This window comes from Procambarus clarkii, chromosome 13 (genome assembly GCF_040958095.1).
Source record: "Procambarus clarkii isolate CNS0578487 chromosome 13, FALCON_Pclarkii_2.0, whole genome shotgun sequence".
NCBI lineage: Eukaryota > Metazoa > Arthropoda > Malacostraca > Decapoda > Cambaridae > Procambarus > Procambarus clarkii.
In genome coordinates, this window is record NC_091162.1 from 13,351,119 (window position 1) to 13,372,478 (window position 21,360).

General features: G+C 39.1%; 2 protein-coding genes and 1 long non-coding RNA gene across 7 annotated transcripts in view; 2 read left to right on the forward strand and 1 right to left on the reverse strand.

The window, feature by feature from the left end:
• The first annotated feature begins 387 nt into the window (after window positions 1-387).
• On the forward strand, window positions 388-15,254 carry EDTP (Egg-derived tyrosine phosphatase). Of its 2 annotated transcripts, XM_045740630.2 has the most exons (13): window positions 388-612; window positions 1,903-1,950; window positions 2,028-2,102; window positions 2,264-2,540; window positions 4,471-4,621; window positions 5,167-5,272; window positions 5,660-5,793; window positions 6,627-6,849; window positions 7,446-7,631; window positions 7,844-7,986; window positions 10,490-11,227; window positions 11,785-11,890; window positions 12,375-15,254. In XM_045740630.2, the coding sequence occupies exons 1-13, from the start codon at window positions 517-519 to the stop codon at window positions 12,516-12,518; spliced, it is 2,427 nt and encodes an 808-aa protein (XP_045596586.1). In that variant the 5' UTR covers window positions 388-516; the 3' UTR covers window positions 12,519-15,254. The 2 variants fall into 2 exon arrangements, with proteins under 2 accessions (XP_045596586.1, XP_045596587.1); XM_045740631.2 differs by lacking the exon at window positions 1,903-1,950 and having other exon boundaries at window positions 2,046-2,102.
• Window positions 15,255-16,797: 1,543 nt separating this feature from the next.
• Window positions 16,798-19,123, reverse strand: LOC123757176 (uncharacterized). The gene is made up of 2 exons (XR_006772733.2): window positions 18,917-19,123; window positions 16,798-17,052 (listed from the first exon to the last, which is right to left on the reverse strand). It is a non-coding gene; the product is annotated as an uncharacterized lncRNA (long non-coding RNA).
• A 296-nt stretch (window positions 19,124-19,419) lies between these two features.
• LOC123757174 (BTB/POZ domain-containing protein 7) overlaps window positions 19,420-21,360 on the forward strand; it is a 46,801-nt gene continuing 44,860 nt past the window's right edge. The window contains exon 1 of one of the 4 annotated variants that reach the window (XM_045740629.2): window positions 19,420-19,573. In XM_045740629.2, the coding sequence (XP_045596585.1) occupies window positions 19,521-19,573 (53 nt within the window). In that variant the 5' untranslated portion in view covers window positions 19,420-19,520. The remainder of the gene's footprint in view (window positions 19,574-21,360) is intronic. The other 3 variants (XM_045740628.2, XM_045740625.2, XM_045740627.2) reach the window with 3 other exon arrangements.

Genomic DNA, 21,360 nt, shown 5'->3' on the forward strand with positions numbered 1-21,360 from the left:
TATGCTGCCGGTCATTTGTATATGGGTATAGACAAACTAGTATAAGTAATGAGTTTATGTGCTCCAGGCCTATTTGCCTCTCCAGTGTTGTTAAGGCCACACCATGTGATTACTGACCATTCAGCAAGAATACTTTAATGAACATAATCCAACTCAAAAGAAAATTTAGTGAATATACACCGAGAACTCTGCACATATACCAGCTTGAGTAAGTTAAGCACACTGAGCATTTTGTTGCCAGTAGTCAAGATGCTCAATATGGTCCAACCGGGCCGTGAGTGGTGGAGATGCGGCAGATTGGACCAATGGGGCGGGTGGCGGGGGTGGAAGGGACCAATGGGGTGCAAGTGGGCGTGAGGCGCGCGGGCTGAGCGTATTGGGCGAGGAGAGCCACAGTGTACACCACAGACGTGTGTGTTTACCTCAGCAGCTGTGGCGTAGTGCGTCTCTCATACCCCTCACTGCCATGACCCGCACCACCTCCACTCTCTAGTCTCCTCCTCCTCGACCACAACCATGGAAGATCCAGCCAAGATAACGACCAAGGATATCGAAGAGCTTCTCAAGATCTTCGAGAAGAACACGTACAGGGCGAGGGAAAGTGGTGTGGTGGTAAGTGTGGGGGTAACATGTGGTGGGCGTGCCATGTGGGGGGGCGGGGGTGCCTCTCCCATACTTTCCCCTGGTGTGTTTCAAGGACCACTTTCCTGATGCACAGTGCCACGCCACCGTCATGACACCTGTGTGTGATGGGCAGGTGTTGGCGAGGGTGACCACCTGTGGGCACGTGTGTGTACCCTCCCTGTGTGCTGGTGTTGACCACCTGTCGTGCTCCTGACACGGGTGGCTCGTGGCCCTGATATTGGTGCCCTCTGACACGGGTGGCTCGTGGACCCTGATATTGGTGCCCTCTGACACGGGTGGCTCGTGGACCCTGATATTGGTGCCCTCTGACACGGGTGGCTCGTGGCCCTGATATTGGTGCCCTCTGACACTCACGAGTGTCAAGAGATCATGGAGGCCTCGTCTTGCGTAGATCAATCTAGATAGTCTTGTACTGTAGCCTTTGATCTTATTCTAGTTTTGGACGAGGAGCTTTTAAGTCCTTGACCTCTTAAACTTTTGGCTGAATTGCAACATTTATAAAAATTCTTTTCAATTGCTTTTGGAAGGTTGAATCGGATTATATAAAATTCCAGTGACACTCATTTTTAGAGCATGTCTTGACTAATGACACGTTGCTACATTTGATAAAATAAATTTACAAATGAACCTTATGAGTTCATTTATAGTTCATTTGAAGAAATGCCCCTTTTATTTGTGCTAAATCTAAGTGATGTAGTTCACCTCTATATTTGAATATGCAAAAGTGCTATACACAAAAGCATTCCTGTATATGGAACTAGCATACTCTAACCTTTGCCTGTTTTTAATAAATATAATCATTTCATAAAGTGCATTTTACCCTGGTAAAGCCACTTGTGCCCAAATATGAAGGTACTTTACTAATTTTGAACTAGTAAAAGTCCACAAACTAGTTATTTTTTTTAATTTAGTGCTCTAGAATGATCATATGCAGGTAGGAGAAACTTTGCTAGTTTAAAATATAGCACTTGAAGCCTTTCTCGCTTGCAATGTGATGTCGGCTACACTTGTTAAATTCTGGGTTAGATATGATAAAAGGTTGCATCTGTGATAGACCTGTAATTTTGGAATTTCTGGGTGGTCTTTGGCTAGTTAATTGTAACTCATTTTCTGCCATGGAGAGGAAAACTATCGCTGTATTAAAGTATTCAGGGGTTCGGATTTTTTTTTATTGTTTGAAAAGTAATGTTCTTTGTATATTTTATTTGCAGTTAACATAATATTTTACTTCTATTGCATGGACTGTGTGTTTGCCAGGAGACGGTAAAGGCTTTCTTCAGTTATATTTTTTCGCTACCGAAGCAGGCAAGGATCTTCATTTCGATGTGTAATTTTTAATGTAATACAGTAGTGAATTGGCTTTAATTTTATATTTTTATCAGGTTGTTTCCTGTTCACAGACTGACAAGATACTTGATAAATGTCTTCATCTATGGCAGCTAGACTACAAGTGCATGGTGAGTGCAATATGAATAGTATAAAACCATTTAGATTTAATAACGTGTCAATGTAGCAAGTCTAGCTGTTCTATTCCCAAATGAATACTGTACTGTACAGTATTTAAAAAAAATATCTAGGTTCATAATTTGCCTTTAGCTAACTAAATTTGCACTGGCAGGTTGTACCCAATTCTGAAGGAGAGCTGTGCAACAGTTATCCCAACCGGCTGATCATCCCAGAGTGTGAGGTAGTGCCCGAAGGACTTGACCCACCTGGGCTTGTATGCCCCCTCACTCTCACCTCGCCCTCGCCGCTAAGTCTTGGCTCGCCCTCGATCATTCCAGGAGGAAGTGCACCTTCATTCTCTTCTGTGGTGTCGGGAGGTGCCCGTGCCTCCATTTCCATTAATGGCCATCCCACAGAGGTGCAGTCTGCAAGGAAATGTTCCCTACCAGGTTAGAATAAAACTAAACGTGTTACATGGCGAAAATAGTCTCGCTATTAGTATAGTTTTATGGCACATCTTGGAAAATTATTGGTGTAATTTGTTTTGATTTGAGCCTAACTGCATGGTTACTCTTGTTCTTTTAGTGTTTCTGGAGGGAGCCTTCCCCCTCATTTAATGATTAGTGCACCAATACAGATTTTTAATCTAGCCCAGACTTGGTAAAGGCTCATTAACACTTTCCGGCCCCCTTCGATGGTAAAAAAAAAAAGGGGTATGTGCGCGCGGCGTTTTTGCTGCGTAAGCGTAAAAACAAAAATGTGTATACTCTTTTTACTCTCCTTACCTTAGTTCTCGAGCTACGTATTTCATTTTGGTACCAACGTGTTCGCAATAAAATTCTCTAGAAGAACATCAATAAAAAAAGTCACGAAACGTATAGGGATACCAGCACCAAATAAATAACTACGAAGATGACTCGCCGTGAGCGCCCAACAGCAACAAAATGTTTTTACTCTTGGGATTGTTATCACCTCTACACTTGTCCTACAGCGTTAATTTTGGTATCGATGGACTCGCAATGAAATTCCCAACGTGGTGATATGAATATAAGCGTAGAATAATGATTGCGGCCCGCCCGCAAGAGTGTGGGAAGTGGTGAAATTGTTACCCGGTGACGGAACGACGCACGGCGCTTTGAAAGTTTATACTTATTTCATTCTCATGACATTATTATTCTATGTACGTCATTCATTTTTGTGTCAATGTGTTCGCAATAGAATGTTCTATGAGCCCGTAGGTAAAAAAGATCAACAAAGCGTAAGATAGAATAGCGCCAAATATAAAAGAACGCTGGAACATATCGGTGAGCGTCAAACACACACGAAATGTTTTTACTTTTGTTATGTTTGTCAAGTTTATACTTGTTGCACCAGTTATTTTTGGTTGTACATTGATCGGAATAAAATTCCCTAAACAGACATATGCATATAATACATGATATGGGGGAAGCATTACCAGTATAAACGGCTAAAGTCGCCCACCTGCAACCCGTTTGGGACATGCCATTTGATCGAAGTGGTCCACACCTTTCATGAACTTATTGTACCATGCAGCCTAGTGGTGAGAAAGAGAGCCTCATGGCGCGCAGTTTGAAACAAACCCAAAGTAAATCGGATTAAAATTGAATTTTATACAAATATTTTAAAAGGACATAAATTTATGTCCACCATGCGGGAGCGGTTGGCGAAACAGGACGCCGGGAGGAGTCCTGATCTGCAGATAGTGTTAAACTACTGTGTTTAACCCTTAGACAGCAGCTATGGAGAGTCTTGCCTGGCTATGCACCAATTCTTCCTGGGGAGAGGGGGGGGGGGTAGGGGCCATCCCCAAATTTTCTTGTAGAATTATTAACTTGTATGAAATCTAATAAACTTTCAGATTACTTGGTATGGAATTCTTTAAAGAATGACACTATAAATAGTGATAAAATTGCTGGGCATTTCAGGCTTTGTATATCATAATTTTGCAATTAAAATGATTATATAACTTGGTTTTTGGAACTACATAATGTACTTTCTTCATATGCCATAAGAATCAAAAGAATGCCTGGGTAAATACTTAAATAAGTGGATTTTGGGTAAAATACTGGGTATAATGGACATGCACCTGCTGGATAACTTTAAGGTTGCATGTATAAAAGTTTGGGTAGGTACTCTAGTTGCCTTGTGGGCATTCTGCAGTTTCATGTGCACGCTTTGCATTGAAACGCTGAATTGTCGAACATAATCTATAGCATAGTCTTTTACTATTAGTTTGTTAATTGGTACTCTATTAAAAACTTCTTTGCACTTGTACAAATGTTAAATTTCCCATTGTGGGATATCGTATAAAATTTTGGCATTGATGCAGTTGCTAAGCATTGTGATTTATTCCTGCAGCTGATGGGAACAAGAGCATGATCGCAGGAACGACGGAGGCACAAAGTAATGGGTCGAAGTTCAGGGAGTCTATTCTCAAGGCCAAATTTGCTCGGTGTAGAGCTAGGTTTCCTATTCCTACTATCCTGTACAAGGAAAATTATATATGCAGGTTAGTACTGGTATTATATCTAAATAAATGTATAATTTACACACACTATTTTAGTAACTTACATTTTAGCTTAAAAAATATCTGGCATAGCAAATGTTTAACCTTTGTTTGGCCTTGTATGTTTGTCCAGCATTCACATCAACCAATGTTCAGATAATTGGTAAATCTGGGAAAACTAGCCCAGATAATGATGGGGGGGGGGGTTGACTTTATGTACACAAGCAAGAAATATGACAGGCCAGATTACACTTTCTGGCCTGTTTGTACACTTTCGGGCTAGACAGTAGAGCGACAGTCTCGCTTCATGCAGGTCACTTAAATACCAGACTGTCAAAGGGGTTTACCACCATTTCTTACCCCTTGTCCCATCCCAAATCCTTATCTTGAGCCCCTTTCAAGTGCTATGTAATTGTAATGGCTCGATGCTTTTCCCTGAATGGCCTGTAATTAGTTAAATGTTAATCACTTGCTGCTTCTAATGTTGCTTTGAATAGGACAAAGGTGACGTCCCTATAGATGCCTTAATTGTTTTGTGGTCTTCTCAGATCTGCTACTTTATCTGGAGGTCCGGAGATGTATGGGCGTTCTGGCATGGATTATCTCTTCAACTCTTCTAGCGCCAATAGAGTGGATGATGATGATGACGATGAAGTAAAGTATCGGTTTCTAGTTTAAGTTTTGCAGGTAATTTAGAATGTGTACAGATATCAGTTTTCCAGAATTTTAAAGGTTCGTAATCATTAGTGCATATCTTCCACTTCGGTAACATATTGTACAGTATTGTGAAGAGCACATTAAAGATTATTTAATTTTGTCAGTAAAGATTGAACTTTGAAGCTTAGTACTGTAGCTAGTTTCCTACATTTAGATTATTTTGTGGAAACTTGCTGATAGTTGGTCAACTATATTTGCTCTATTAACAGTTGTTTGTATGGGAGGCGGAATACTTACCTGATGCTGAAATCTGATGTTATTTTTGACTTTGTAAGAAATGGTAATTGATGTATATTCTAATTGGAGTCTTTACATTTCATGCAGATACCCCAGACTACCAGCGACTGGCAGTTGTTTGACCGTGTAAGATCTCAGGATATAAGACTATTGAAGGCGTGTAATGTTGGTGTGATCGTTGATCTCATGGTGGAGAAGAAGAAAGTAAAGTTTGGAGTATAGTAAGTATCGGATTGTCGATCATTCGGACCTTTGCTGTGATTACTTTAAATAACATTGACTAAAATTGTTGACCAAACCACACGCTAGAAGATATGTTTGTCCTGGCCCATTATAAAGTAGATTGTAATTTAACATTACAATTGATTGTAATCTAATTTTAACACGTTTTGGTTTGTAAAGATTTCTCTTGTATAAAATTAATCTATATTAGATTTATGGTGCATATAGAATGTCATGGGGAAACTGTTAAATGGCAAATAAAAAAAAAATACATGCTGTATTATAGTACAGTAGATGCCTAGAAAGAATAATGAACAATGTGGTCAGGCAAACATTCGTACAACCTTGTTGCCAGTCTCTGGCAACTGAAACATTCTAAGTCTAAAAATTGCCTAAATGCATGCACAAAGTATACTTTTTAAATATTATTCAATTTTAATGGTCGGTGATTCTTAAAGATTTGAACTTGATAAATGTATTTCTGCAGCCACTGGCCAATGCCAGAGATTTAAGCAAAATTCTAGACATATCTTATTAAACTGATTATGGACATTGAACATTCATAATGTGTGTGGTTCCTTTAAAGCGTTTCTTGTCCTCGTTAAAGGGCAAAATTTCTGATAATAAATTGTGCTTTGGTAAAAAGTCATGACTAATATCAGGTGTAAATAATTTACACAAGGCTTGGGAATGGGTGGTTTGAGGGGGGGGGTCAGTAGTCTAAGAATATTAGTGCCTCCTAGCTGTCTTTCTGGCTTAATCTATTCTATACAGTATAGGTTTTGGTGTAAACTTTTTTTTTTGTTTTTGTTCATTGTTCAGTTTCTTTCAGTGTGACATCATCAGAGAAGGTCGACAAGGAGAACAGGTACAGCGAGTTCAGCATCTTGTCACTGCCATATCCTGGTTGCGAGTTCTTCAAAGATTTTCGTGACCTGGGGTATAATGGGGAAGGACTGTACTTCAACTGGAATCAGCCATTTGTTGATGCCCAGTTAGTTATTCCAGAGAGGCTCATGTCTGCCAAAGTAACCTCCGATTGGAATAATTATCGTGTGAGTGTGCTGGAATGGTTTGTAGACATGATGCATAAAAGATGTTTTAGTATTACCACTTTGTAGGTATTCAGTATTGTAAACCCACTGTAATTTCTCAAATGGGAATAAATTGGCGAGAACCTCTTATGAATGATTGTACAGTATACGCGGTAAATCTACTCTTCGATAAATGGAAGTTGTATGGAGGGTAGCCATAAAATTTTTGGGAAAGATTAGTGACCGTGAGACTTCCTAAATTTTCCATTCCCTCTTCATAATGGTTATAGTTAAAATATAGATACAGCTCTATTGCTTGTGTGTACTGTGCATGCTCCAATGTGGTGCTGGTAGCACTGCCACAATGTTTTCACTGTAAATGTTCACTGTTTCTCTAATGGCTGAAGATAATAGATATCTGTTAACAGATAATAGATGTTAAAGATATTTTCCGACTTATTCTCATTGACTAGGAAAATGGTTGCATTGGTCAATGGTTTGAAGTGTCCAATGATAACTTTAAAGGTAGAAGAATTAATGCAGTAGAAATGAAACATATTATGAATGCTTTGAAGTTTAGGATAAACTTTGATTAGGAAATTATACTACTTGAACAGAAATGGGATCTGTTGCGACTAAGCCAGAACTACCTGAAGTTACTTCTAACGTACATACACGATGGATCGAAAGGTATACTTGTTCACTGTATATCTGGATGGGACCGCACCCCGCTCTTCATATCTTTGCTGAGGCTTTCTCTCTGGGCTGATGGACTCATTCACTCATCACTAGATTGTAATCAGGTGAGTTGGAATACTGTACTTTAATTCCTTGCTTGCAAGTACATGGTGGCAAAGTGTATTTTTAATGTTCATGGTAGTGTAGAGGTGTGTGCATGCTTGCTCTCCTAAATATATATGCTGCAAATGTCTAGTTTAAAACTAGTGCTGAACAATTTGTTAATTGGTACATGTGACTAACTTTTTGATGCATCTAATTTTTTTTTCTTTACCAGATCCTTTATCTTACTATTGGATATGACTGGATGGCATTTGGTCATGATCTTCAGGACCGGCTAAACAAGGGTGAAGAAATTTTTTTCTTCTGCTTCCACTTCCTCAAGTACATTACTTCAGATGATTTCAGTGTTGGAAGGAAGTGAGTAACTTTTTTCCACGAGTTGACTAGCTTTGTCAGACTTTGGCTATCGCACATCTAGTCTGCTTGCAAAGCTTCCTGCTTCACACTAATTTGGAGCAGTGTGTACTTTAAAGATAGAGTATTCTAATTGCAAGTGTAAAGAATACCAATTGGTGGCAAAAATTAACTGAGTTGTCATGAATTGATAAAGAATGCATTTCTTGCTGTTGGAACAAATTGGTCATATTTGCATTTTAGCAATTGCTTTAATCTTAAAATCCCTTTTTAGTGTCTTTATCATTTTAGCACTAGACGCATAATTAAGTTATGGTCGGATTTTAGCAAGTTTAAAGTTTTTTAATTTAAAATGAATTTGGACTAAATTTCTCTACTGCTCGTAAACTACTGTACTGTTAAATCGGCCAGGTAGTTGTAATTGCATTGTAGTCCATAACAACTTGTCTATAGTGCTGGTAATTGCAAGTTAAGATTCCATATATTATTCGGTAGTCTCCGAGATTCTTGGTAAACTTTCTAGATTTTCACAGCTATGGTCACTGTAGTATGGCTTTTGTTGCCAGGATAATCAGTGTTGCTTAAAACTAAACTTTTTTTTTTTTTTTTTCTTGCACAGTAGGCTATGTGCGCACATTTCAAAGCATTTTTGCACTTAAAAATTTTCCTTGCTGGGAGTGCTTAAAAGACAAGGGCTTCTAGTTTTATTGGAAGTGATAGTGCCGTAAGGGGAGCTCTTCGTTGCCATTAAATCGGTGGCAATGGAGAGATTGTGAATACATTTCAGCTTGGAATATCCTCAAAGGCTCATTTCATCTACTTGTTACTTTGCCTCAAATGTCGCAGAAAGTTCTAAGAATAGTAGGTTCACCAGGCTGCTGCTGCCACACCCTAATGCCCCAAAAGATTTGGCACTTGGAAGTAAATTGTGCTGGAAGTCACAAATTTTGGGCACTGATGCTTTGACCCTACAATACTGTATTTGGCACTTTTGATCCAATTGACTATTGTATTTACAATATTTCTGGACCATATTAGTGAAATTAATCATGGCCATTGGCATTTGCAAAGTCTACAATACTTTATTTGTAATTTGCATTGGGAATGGCAACATTTAGCTACTGTTTACTCTTGGGTGTGGTTTGCAGTCTTGCTGCTTGGCATTATTTCATATTAGTGCTATTACTTTAGTGCCATTGCAACCAATTTATATATTATGGAGGCAAACTGTCTACTGTATATTTAAATGGAGTTTAGTGTACGGTAACTTTTTTAATAACGAGCAGCTTTATTACAAAACTTGAAAGTGTTGAGTATAGAGCAATATTTTCACTGTCAAAGAACATCAGTCTAATCCTAGTGCAGAGAGCATGATGCATGCTGCCATCTTCAGTCCAGTGGGGTTAGGGTGACAGGTTGGGGTTAAGTACTGAATTCAAACTTTAGTATTAGGGGTTTGAAAAGTTTTTATAAATTCCTATACTATTTTTCTTTTGGCTTGTAGCCTAATCAATAAATTTGATGTCTGCATGTTGTACAGTAAAACAGTAGTGTAGCTTGCAAAGTGGTGGCCTTGGAAGTTATTTGGTTAAGGGGGGATTTCTTCAATATTTCATAATGTTCAATCCCGGCTTGAGTGCCGATAATGTTTGATTCTAAAGTTTACCATGTGCTAATGCATTTACTTGATGAATCGAGGTCCTTGTTGGATAGCCAGTTTCCTCGCTGCACTTGGGCGATGTCTTGTATCTTGCCTCAATCCCTAGTCGACTGTCTTGCGCAGGAAAAACATTTCCATTGTTAATAAAGATGGGTCGGTTTTCAGCATGGGTTTTCTTTTTTGGGGATGTATTCATCTGGTAGCTTAACAAGCTGGCACCCCTTTAATTTAAATTCTTTCAGGGGTACTCTGTAGCTTCTTCCCTGCATTTTGTGCATTAACAGTGATGTGTTGTCTTTGGGTAGCATGTGAAATAGTGTGGACTTGCTGAACTCTCCTGAATGACCCAAGCATGTCAACTGGTGGCACATAGCTACAGTACCATGAAAGTTTACCTCCTTGCAAACTACCACTTGCTTTTATTCCTTTTCATATATTGAGGTTAGTTTGTATACTTTCTGCAGTTACCAGAGCTTGGACTGAGGAATTACAGAGCACTATGAAAGATTAAATTCCAATGGTTAATGTTATGTTTGAATTTATATTTTTCTTTTTTAAGAACCAATTTATTTTTTAAGATATTAATCTTTTTAATGTCTTACACAAATTTATGCTGCATGACTGACTAGAGAAATAATTTTGCTTAGTGACCTACCTGAAAGACTGTCTTGAAATTTTGAAATTAGTCTTGGGTAGGGGGGGGGGGAATTTGATGGCAAAGGGATTTACTTACTCACTTTGTCTACCTGGAAGTGAAGCAAGGCTAGTAAATAAACACTGACAACTGCGGTGGAAAGTTCTTAATTATAAAATGTATAGGAAGTAATGGTTACTTTCCCTTTTCAGGAGACATATGTCAAATGACAGCTCTAGTTCAGAAAAACTAGACTGTGTGATGCTTGATGCTGATGGCTTGAGCTCGGCAGGATCCTCCAATTCCCTGAATTCATCGTGCTCTTCAAATCGGTCTTCTCATCATGCTCCTCCTGTGTATTTTAAGGCGGCAAAGAGTGGGGAAAGTTCTGATAGTTTTAATTCTCTAACATGGCCCTATGGAAGTTTTACTGAGGAAATTGACTTTGATGAGATTTCCCCAAACCCTGGTAGAACGTCGACAACAAATAGGGGTTCATTCAATAGGTCATCTGCAAGAGATTCTGATACAGCAGGGATCACAAGTGAGGGAAAGTTATCAGTGCGGCAAGGTACCATAGCTGGAAGTCATTCCCGAGTGACTAGTGGATTGCTTAAAAATGGTAGTTCAAACACTTCCTTTCTGGATGCAAGTAAACCACTTTTATGCTCGCACAGATCAAGAAATGGCCATAGTGACTCCAGTGGTGATAGTGTTGCTGGGTCAGACCATGGATCATGGGGCAATGGTTGTCAGGAACCCCCGCGTGCTTCTACTAGTCCCATGGCTGTGCCTGTTCCCCGTGGCCGCCCGGCACCACGGACAAGACAAGAGTCGGTTAGCTCTATTGGAAGTTGGCAGTTGATTTCTGGAACGGGCAGCCTTCGTGGATCAACGGGGTCAATTGGTAACCCTGGCTCGGCAAATTCTCGCAGTTCTCGTACTTCAGTGTAAGTGAATTTGATAGTATTCACAATTCTAAACTTAATTTTAAGACTTCTTTAAATTTCAAAACAAAGCTAGTACACTAGTATGACCACATTTGTCTACTTTTTCCACTTATCTTTTTGGTTAGCAGGATATTTGGACACTTCGTACTGTGATCTCGTGTTTAGCGCTTCTGTATGTATATTTCATACTGGCTCGAGTTGTATTATCTTTCCTACATGGGTTGGGAATTAAAATTGGTTGCAGAGGAAAATATTAATTAAAATTTTCTCCAAGCCCACCACTTCTATGCTAAAGAGCTAGCACTGGGATATTCAGATTGTATGTTGGCCCTTTTTTTTTTTTTTTTTTTTTTTTTTTTTTTTTTTTTTTTTTTAAGTAGACAACATTATAGTTGTGATTACATGTGAATGACGACTCTTGGCGGCAGCTTTTGTATGGGCTTTTTCTTTGCTTGTAGAGCTGACAATTCTTATTGACACATTACAAGGAAAGGGGACATTGTGTACTGCTTGCAACACTAATGATAATTCCTAATCTAGCTAGTCTTTCTTTTTAGACCATCAGACCTGCTGGATTCGGCAACGACCATAAAAGAGGAGGAGGGGAGCTGCGACTCTGAGCAGAGCATTATAGTTTTCAACAGGGCAGAGAGGCTTGATAAGGTAACTTAATTTGCTTTTGTATTGGTTTTAACACTGAGTAGTGTTTTTAAATTTTAGCAGCTTGCAAACCCAAAATGCCAATACTGTACTTGTATTGGAAATGGGTATCCTAATTCGGATTTCAAATGCCTGTGCTCTTTAACTTGTTCAGACTGGGTCAGTGCCTGTATACAGTATTGTTTTATCTTGAAGCCACTGTATTCCAGGTATAGGACTTGACAGTGCCAGTATTGTACACTATTATGAAATCGATTCTAGCCTAGCTAATGATAGAAAAAACTAAACTTTTAATGATGCCAGAGCATGTGATTTAGGTTGTACAGAAATTACTTGAAAAGTCTAATTCAATTTATTTAAAGATGCAGCAGAAATCAAGAGGCATTAATTATACATTTATCAGGTTATTAAAGTTCTCAGAGGGCAGGGGGGGGGGTGATTGGATAAAGTTGGTAGAAAATGGTGTAAATATAAATACTATTTTCAGGTGCGATCTCTCTTCTATACTGTCTACGCTTCTATAAGCTTCCAAGGTGCCAATGGACGGAACGAGTCTGCTTTAGCAACCCTAGTCTCTAACTTTGCTCAAAAGGTTGGCATCAAACCAATGTCTCCTCGAAACACTCAATGATGTTACAAGCCAGTTCACTCCTTGGAAACCATAATTAATGCTTTCTCAAGATCCGACGGCTAATTTATAACTGTGCAAACTGGACTCTGCAGTACACGGGCCAGTCTATTCTACAGGAAGGAAAGCAAAATGGTGTACATAATGCATGACATTGGAGCCTGGTTTTTTTCTTATTGATGACATTTAACATGCAAATTTGTGGGTATTGACAATTTCCTTGTTTTTATTTTTAAATGATTTTTACTATTAGTCTGTGTAGTGATGGAAGTAAAATCATAAGGTTTTGCTCAATTAACTGTAATTTGTAGGGCTAATAAAGTTGATTTTACTCTTGAGCAACGAGGGTGAAGAAATTGATTTGATTTTAATTGTATTAATTTTACTTTGAAATTGTGCAAGCTCTAAAGAGGAGAAACTCTAGCATAATACTGCCTACCTACTGTATTGCTTCGCCTGCAACCAGACTTTTTATCTTTACATTAAAGATTGGAAGAACCTAAATTGAATTGTATTGCTTGTTTGAGAATACAGTAGTAAGACTCCCAAGTAATTTAAAATTACTTGGAATCATATATTTTATATTGGTTTGCTGTATTTTTTTTTTCTCCCCATCAATATGTTTAGTTAAATATTTGACTTGGACTTTTAAAAGATTACAACATAAATTGCGTTTGTAAATTCATCGGTGAACTAGGCACTGGAGTAGATTACAATGCTTTATTTCGGTGAAATATTTTAATTTCTCGGACTTGAAGCGAAAGTGTAGATTAAGTAATAATACTTTTAAGTTCATTTTAGAATGAGGTAATTTCTCTCCAAAATAGACACCTGTGTAAACGTTTCCATCTGAATAATGTATTTTACGTTCTTCCATGTAGTGCAAAAGCTAAAGATCCATGCGGTCATAATGCTTGTCAAGTGGAATTGTTCAAATTAAGAAGTGGGCAAGTTTGCATTTTGTCAGGCTTGACAACTTTGATACATTCCAAAATTTTGATAGGCAATGGTTGCATGTAAATGCAAACTTTGTACAAATGGGAGCAGTGTTGGCTTGTAGTGCAGTTGTTAAGTATTAAAGTGCTTCACAGCTGGTCTTTGAGGACTTTGACCCTTCAGCTGCAGTTGTACGTTAGTCTTAAACTACACAGGATTTGCTGTTTTTTTTTTAAATGGTTATTTTTACTAATTTTGTTTATAATGACTTAAAATAAAGTTTGTAATCGGTTACGGTTGGTTACCAGACTGTATATGTAGCACTTTATCAACAGACGACAGCCTCCCAGTTTGACATAATTTGTGCTCATTGTAGCTGCTGTTTGCGTCCTGGCTCTAAAATTTATTTTAATTCGATTTTCCAAAAATTTTTTTTAACAAGCTGAAGTATTTTTTTCTTTTTTTTTTTATTAAAAAAATCCATGCAGTAAATTCTAGTAAATGTATTGAGCAGCATTAAATATCTCAAATGCCTTATTACAATAAATATTACATAGTAAGATTGTGTAATTTTGAAAGTTGTGACACTGTCTTTTGCCCCTTAGCTGTATGTATTAAGGAGGTAATCTGTTGTATATTTAAAATGTTTATTTTGCCAAAACCATTAGAAAGATGTGAAAATTACACAAGAATTTTATTCATGTAATAACCAGTAGGATTAAGTCCAGAGCTGTGTATTGCAAGTGCCAGGCAATGTAACTTTTGAGAATCTTCTTCAGCAAATGTCAAGTGATATTTTGTAATTTGTTCATTAATAAAGAATGGTAATTACCTGGAGACTAGTCTTAAGTTAGAATGAAAAATGTCACTTCCCTGGGCATGAGGAACGGTGCCCAACCTTTCAGTCTGATCAAAGTAGACATTTTCAACCTCGTGGTGATTCGGCTTTTTAGTTAGCCGTTGAATGTTTGGAACGATAATGCATGTGTGAGCGTAGATATATTGTGGATGTTGGTGTGCATGTTGATCTATAAAAAAAAATTAATTTGTGCTAGTCTTTTAAAAGGGTTTTCAGTTGGCATGTAATGAAGGTAGCTTTGAATGGTTCAATCCCACACTTAGCATTTCGGGCAGGTCCTTAATCTAACATATCGGGTAAGATGGAAATGTTACAATGTAGCAAGGTTTTATATTGACATAACTAAAATACCAGTGTAATCGCCTCTCAATTTATAAAGACGTCTTGAGTACTTTTGGAAGTGGGTAGTAAGATAGTGTTTGAAGCACAAGGTAGGGAACTGAGCATGAAATTAGGTATGTTTTGGTACTTTATCTGCAACTTATTACTGTACATTGTTTAAACAATTGAAATGTTTTATGATTGTTGCAAACATATGGATTGAAATGGATATTTATTCTTGTAATGAATAGTGTACATATGTAATTATTCAGATTGTAAAGTACATCTAAATAGTTTGTTGTACAAGAACAAACTGTCACAACCTAGTGTATGGCATATGTAATATGCAGTGTATATATATAATTTTAATTATACTTGGGGGAAGTGTGGCCTCTGCTATCTATTTGGTGCAACTAGTCTGCCAAGCACTGCCACAATTCGCCGAATTATAGTACCCGGTATTATTCTCGGAGTTGCTCTTGTAGATTTGTATTTTTAGCCCTCGCGAACTGAATCTATGGCAGTGTGCATCTCGGCCACCCAGGATTGAACTGTATGCCATTGTGTGATTTGTATATTTCGACTAGTGACAACTTGTAAAATTAAATACTCTTGTAAATACTTTTACTTATTTTGTTCACCCCATTGTTTGTAAGAACAGTTCTTTACCATTATAACTGGCAAAGTACACAATGCAGCATTGGTCATCTGAAATTCAATTTCCCATACTGGCATAATGCATATTTAAATATTAAATACTGACAATGCCAAAGTGTTTGACTGCACACATTTAAATTTTAAGAACTTCAAAGCAATGTATACTCTTCATGGTTTTGCAATGGGAGTAAATTTCTGGGCCAGATGGTAGTTTCAGCTCCAACCCCCCCCCCATGTTCATGGTAGGCCTGGAGAAGTGTTCAATACCGTGACAATTTGGTTTATCAGAACCAATGGATATTGGTGTATTGTGGCATATTCTGCATAGGTAAGTAGTTTTCCAGTCTAATTCAATGATCAAAACCCATATTGAAAGAGTACCATAAAGTATAGGTGCACCACTACTGTGCTGACATTAGTATATTTTGTGGTGAGGGCACTCTTGTATGCCATCTTCAGGCTGGTGGGGCTGTTCCCCCTCCTTTCCTGCAAAGATTCTTGGTATACATCAGCAATTCCTCTTATTTCTACTTTGAGGGACCACTTGTAAACCTTTGTAATGTAAAACCGACCCATTTAATGAAAGCTTATTCCTCTTGTACCTACCCAGTCATGATTTCAACACCCCATTTTTCCATGCACCAATATTTATTATTGTGGTTCATTAAGCACCTTCATATCCCTACTGTCAACCCTTTGTCCTAATATTGGTTCATTAGAAATGTCAAATTTAGCTGGGTCACAGCCATGTTGGTGTGCCTCTAAAGACCTCACAGATACCACTGCTAAAGCGGCCTGTTCCATTCCCCTGAAAGATTCCTTACTATGATTTCTACCCTGCCATCCGCAGTGTGATGTGATCACCTACTGGAGTGACAGTTATGCAGTTAGTTTTGTAATAATTAAAGTGGCAGGATATGGATAGGTCACCTTCAACAGGAGTAAAAACTGTTGTGGCCAAGTCATTGTTCCATAAAGTGCTAATAAGAAGTCTTACTGTCCAAATTGTATTTAGACTAGTAGTAGGCATCCATCAGTCTCTGGAGACTATGGAGTTGCACTCTGGTTTTCTGTCAGGAGTGGCCAAGCCAGGGTAGGTTGATACAGGGAAGAAGCCGTCACCTATGCAGCAAGACCCCCCCCCTCTCCACAGCACCAAGTCTAATGGAAAGCCAGTTATAGAAACTACTGCATTGCCCTATAGTCTCCTTCGGTGGGTTAGAAATGCCTTTCTCGATGTGGATATAAAAGTTACAGTACTGTATATCATTTGTAACACTTGCCCTTCCACCATCAAGCTGATAGAATTTAGTAGCCACACTGATGCTTTATTAAAAATAATTAACCCCTCTTTTTACATATACAGTGTGTGTATATATATATCTATACTGTAGCAAATTGGACTGATGTCCTTTCTGCCCATTTTCACTCGCCTACATACCTTTCAAGTGGGCCAAAAGAATAATCATGAACTAAAGTTTAATGTGAGGTACAGTACTAAAAAAAATAAATATTTATCTCATTTATTATGTACAAAATTATTCTCAGAAGAACTTTACCATGACTGCATACAACCTTTGAGGATTGAATATAATTTCACACATGAGCTGGTTAAGTAAATATGTGCAGATTTAACCTGAATAACAATGGTTTACATCAATTGCTCTATGCCTCACGACCACGGTAATCCTTAATGTGCACAAGAATGTATGCAGGGGTGGCAACACACCCAGATATGATCACGGCAGCATGAACCGCCTTTTCCTGCAAGGAAAAACAATATTTGAAAAATCTGATTAACACTTAAAATTAAAAGTCAATATAAACAATGGTAAATGGTGGAGGCTGGTTGGACTCGGGGCCTTGAATTTAACTCTGAAACTGTGAGGTCATCAACATTGAGAATTATTACGGTAAAACAGGAAACTGGCAGTCTTTAGTTGATACTGTATATGATATCGATGCCCAGAAATTTATTATATTGAACTGTTTACTTCATTCAGGGGCCAACATATGTATCCTGAAAGTCAAATCCCCCCCACCCCCTCTCACATCTGCAACATGCTCCACAGATATAGGCCAAAATACTTAACACCTTAGGCCTGGAGAACCCTCTAGTACTGTATGTAGATATGGGTCATTAGCCATTCAGCCAACTATCTGGAGAGAGTTCTTTATGATGCATTTATTTTATTAGAGAACAAAAGATCATGGGGAAACCATTAATTGCCTTTTTTGTGCGAGTACAACATATCTACATTGCCAGGTCAATCTCCAGTTTTCTGCCCTATAATGTGGCTTGTTGAGCCTGAAGTTGGGATATAAATAGGGGTTATGGATGAATGAAATGGCAAGTCAGCTAGCATTAGAAACAAATAAGTTTAACGTTTCACAAACAGATTGGATAGTTTTATAGTAAGAAAGGGTGGATTTATGTGGCCTGTCAGTACTCCATAATTCTTAAAGTTCCTGTTAATCTGAAATAGGTTAAATTAGGTGTCATTGGATTTCATAATCCTTAAAATCCATTGCTGAACTATTTTAGGTACAGTAACCTGCACCCGCCTGGACCCCTGTAGGTAGAGTTAATGAGCAAGACGGTGAAAAATGCAAATGTTACATCACTGATGCCAAACAATACACAGTACAAAATAATATTACAGTACTGCAAATAATTTTATTTTTTATATATATGGAAATTTAGCATATCTACACCTTGCCTATACTGTCTCATTTGTGCGCACACTGATGCAGTGCTGCGTTGTTGGGTACACACGTACGCACCGGGGTCCTCGGGACCAAGTGAGGCCTGTGGGGGTCATAGTCCTAACAGGCCCGGGTTCAATCCCCAGCAGAGGCAGAAACAAATGGGCAGTTTTTCATCCTGGTGCCCTTGTTCACCTAGCAGTAAATTGATACCTGGGTGTTAAGACAGCTGTTTCAGGCTGCTTCCTGGGAATGTGTGTGTGTGTTAGAAACATATGTAGTAGACATAAGAGGAAAAATAAATTGGTTAGTGGGGGTCCAAGAGCTAATAGCTTGATTCTGCAGATACAAACAGTAAATACAAATAATAAACACACACATCGGGTGCTGCACGCTTTCAATATACCAAATTATATATTCTGCCCAAAGTCAGTAAAATAGATGATTCACTAGCAAGTGATGTTAATGATATTGGTAAATTACTTGTTCGGGAACAAATGCACAGTTTGGACTAGGGTGTATAAATCGTTTGGTGAGGCTGTGTTTGATTTAGTTTGATGGGGTTCGGTGGGGGTGGATAGGGGGGGGGGGAATAGGGTGCGGTTCGGTGGGGGTGTGGGTTTGGGTGCCATTAGGCAGTTCTGAAAATCTACAGGTGAACCATCTAGGCTACACTGTGACGTGTATCCCAACAGCAGCTGCCTCCCATAGGCCACTAGGCCTCCTCCTGTGCCTGTGTACCGGCCGATCGATACCTCTCCTACAACTCCCTCTAATTTATGAAAAAACAACGCGTTCTACTCCCTGAGGCTCCAGTGACCACCACAGGTACAAGGGAGTGGCTGTAGGAGCCCCTCACACACGACCAGACAAGAGGAATGACTGGGCACACTACCGGCCCGGCTCAAACACCGTCTCTTACCGCCGCGGAAACTTTGTTTGCTGGCGGGCCCGCGATGACGGTGGTCCTGGTGGTCATCACCATGGTGGAGGCGGCTTGGGCGAGGCGGGAGGCTGCGGGCCTGAGGGCGAGCATGGTGGCTGCAGGAGGGAAGAGAGAGACAGAGAGAGAGGAGACCTGTGGTGACGGTGACGGTCTCTCCCGCACCTGAATGGCGGCCGCGACTCCTCCTTCCTCCTTGGTTCATTATCGTCATCTTTCCTCACCTCTCTACATCCTCCTCGTCTTATATACTCCAACTCCAAATTTATTTCTCGTCGAATTTTGTTGATATCGCTGCAAAAAGTTGATCTCAAGAGCGACAAAGGAACCATTTGACTTGGATACACATGTTCGAAGCCTCGACCCTTGTTTAGGGTAACTAGAACCATGAAATGCCTTCTTACTGCCAATGCACTCTATCCACGCGAAGTAACTCGCTATAAGTAACTTTTTATATATTAATACAAGTATGTTAAGAGCATTTTGGTGTTTTTTTTCCTTGATGTTGGAGACAACTGTTGGCGGTGACTAGCTCCGAGGATCGGGACGCGTTATTGAATAGTTTTCAGTGGTGTTGTTGTCGATGCAGGATATGTCAGGCGATTCCTCATTGATGAAGTGTTTTCGCACAGTTGGGTGAGTATTTAGCCACTTTTCGCACCAACTGCATAACCCTTGGGGCGCGGGGAAGGGTATGAGGGGACTCCGGGGGAGCTAAAGGGCCCAGAAGACTGAAAATGAGCATATGTTTACACTGCGAGAGTTTGAGGGGGCGTTCAACCTGATTTAGCAGTCCGCCATCAAAAGTATATTTATGCCAAAAATTAGGCCTTCCATTGGTTATTTCTCACGTATGTGGCCGCCTTAACTTCCAGGAGGCTTTGGGGTGTGTGGCTGAGCGTTGGGTCCTGGGGTGGGGGTCCTGGGGTGACCTGGCCACCACTTGCAATATTATGCTGCCGTACGACAAAGATTAATGTGATGTAAACAGAAGGAATAACGGTAGAGGGGCAGGAATGGACCAGCTGCCTGGTGCTCTGTCACCAAGTAGGGTCAAAGGGCTGTGGAAAGTTTGACCCGGCAATGTTATAGCTACTCTATTAAACCTAACCCAACCCGACGGAAATTCTAAATGAAATGTTGTGTTTTATGTATGTTGTACAAGAGGTCTATAACATCATTGTGATATCATGGTTTTACTGTTGTCATGGGTTTTGGATGTGTCTGCCACCTGGAACCTCTTTCTCTTTGTGTAGTTTGTCAATGTCTGGAGAACTTTATTAGTTCCTCTACATCCATAGCATGGTGTATGTGTGCACTGATGGTGTCTCCTTGAAAGTATTAGCATGAAGACTCTTCGTTCAGTGCTCATTAAACATAAGTACAGTATACAGAAGTACCTGAAGGTATTGCAGAATGTGTTGATTATATGTTGTATACTGGCAGCAACTTGTTTTTCACTTAATGTTATTGGTGATGAATGTTTTCTTGATTAGTAGTTCATTGTGATTTCAAATTTCTAGCATTCTTATACCTTATTTTTTCAAGTGATTGACAAGTTTACCTGTACACAGAGATCTGTGTAGTCATCTTTGGGTCAAAGGCAAAGACACCAGTGTGTTCCTCCAGAGCCTGTTTACTACTTGAATATAAACAAACGAAAAGTAGCTTATTGTAATGGAACCTAGCAAATTAGGTGACTTAAATAACCCCCCAAAAATTATTTTGCGTTAAGGTAAACAATTTCATGTAGCCTGTACATGTAAAAATGCATGTTTTTAATAAATTAGTGACACATTATTAGGCCAACAGCACTGCTTGGCTTCACCAAGTATATATATGATGCTTGATGGCATAATATATATATATATATATATATATATATATATATATATATATATATATATATATATATATATATATATATATATATATATATTAATTTTTATAAATACTTGGTAGCTAGATATATTGCCATGATTCCAAGGATCAGTGTACCTCATGGCCCAGTCTCTGACCAGTCCTCCTGGTGGTCTGGTCAACCAGACCAATAGTTTTGGCTACTCACAGCCTGATGTATGAATCACAGACTGGTTGATCAGGTATCTTTTGGAAGTTTTTATTGAGTTCTTTCTTGGACACTGTAAGAGGTTGGCCAGTTATATATTGTACTCACATAGTTGTACTTGTAGGGGTTGAGCTTTTGCTCATTGGTTCCACCTCTTAACTGTCAATCAACTGGTGTACAGATTCTTGAGCCTATGTCCCTTGTGTAGCAGGAGCATGTTGAACAGTCTTGGACCTTTGATGTTGACAGAGTTCTCTCTGTTTACCTACAGTATTGCACCTCATACACCACTTGGGCTGGACGGTAGAGAGACGGTCTTGCTTCATGCAGGTTGGTGTTCAACCCCCGACTGTCC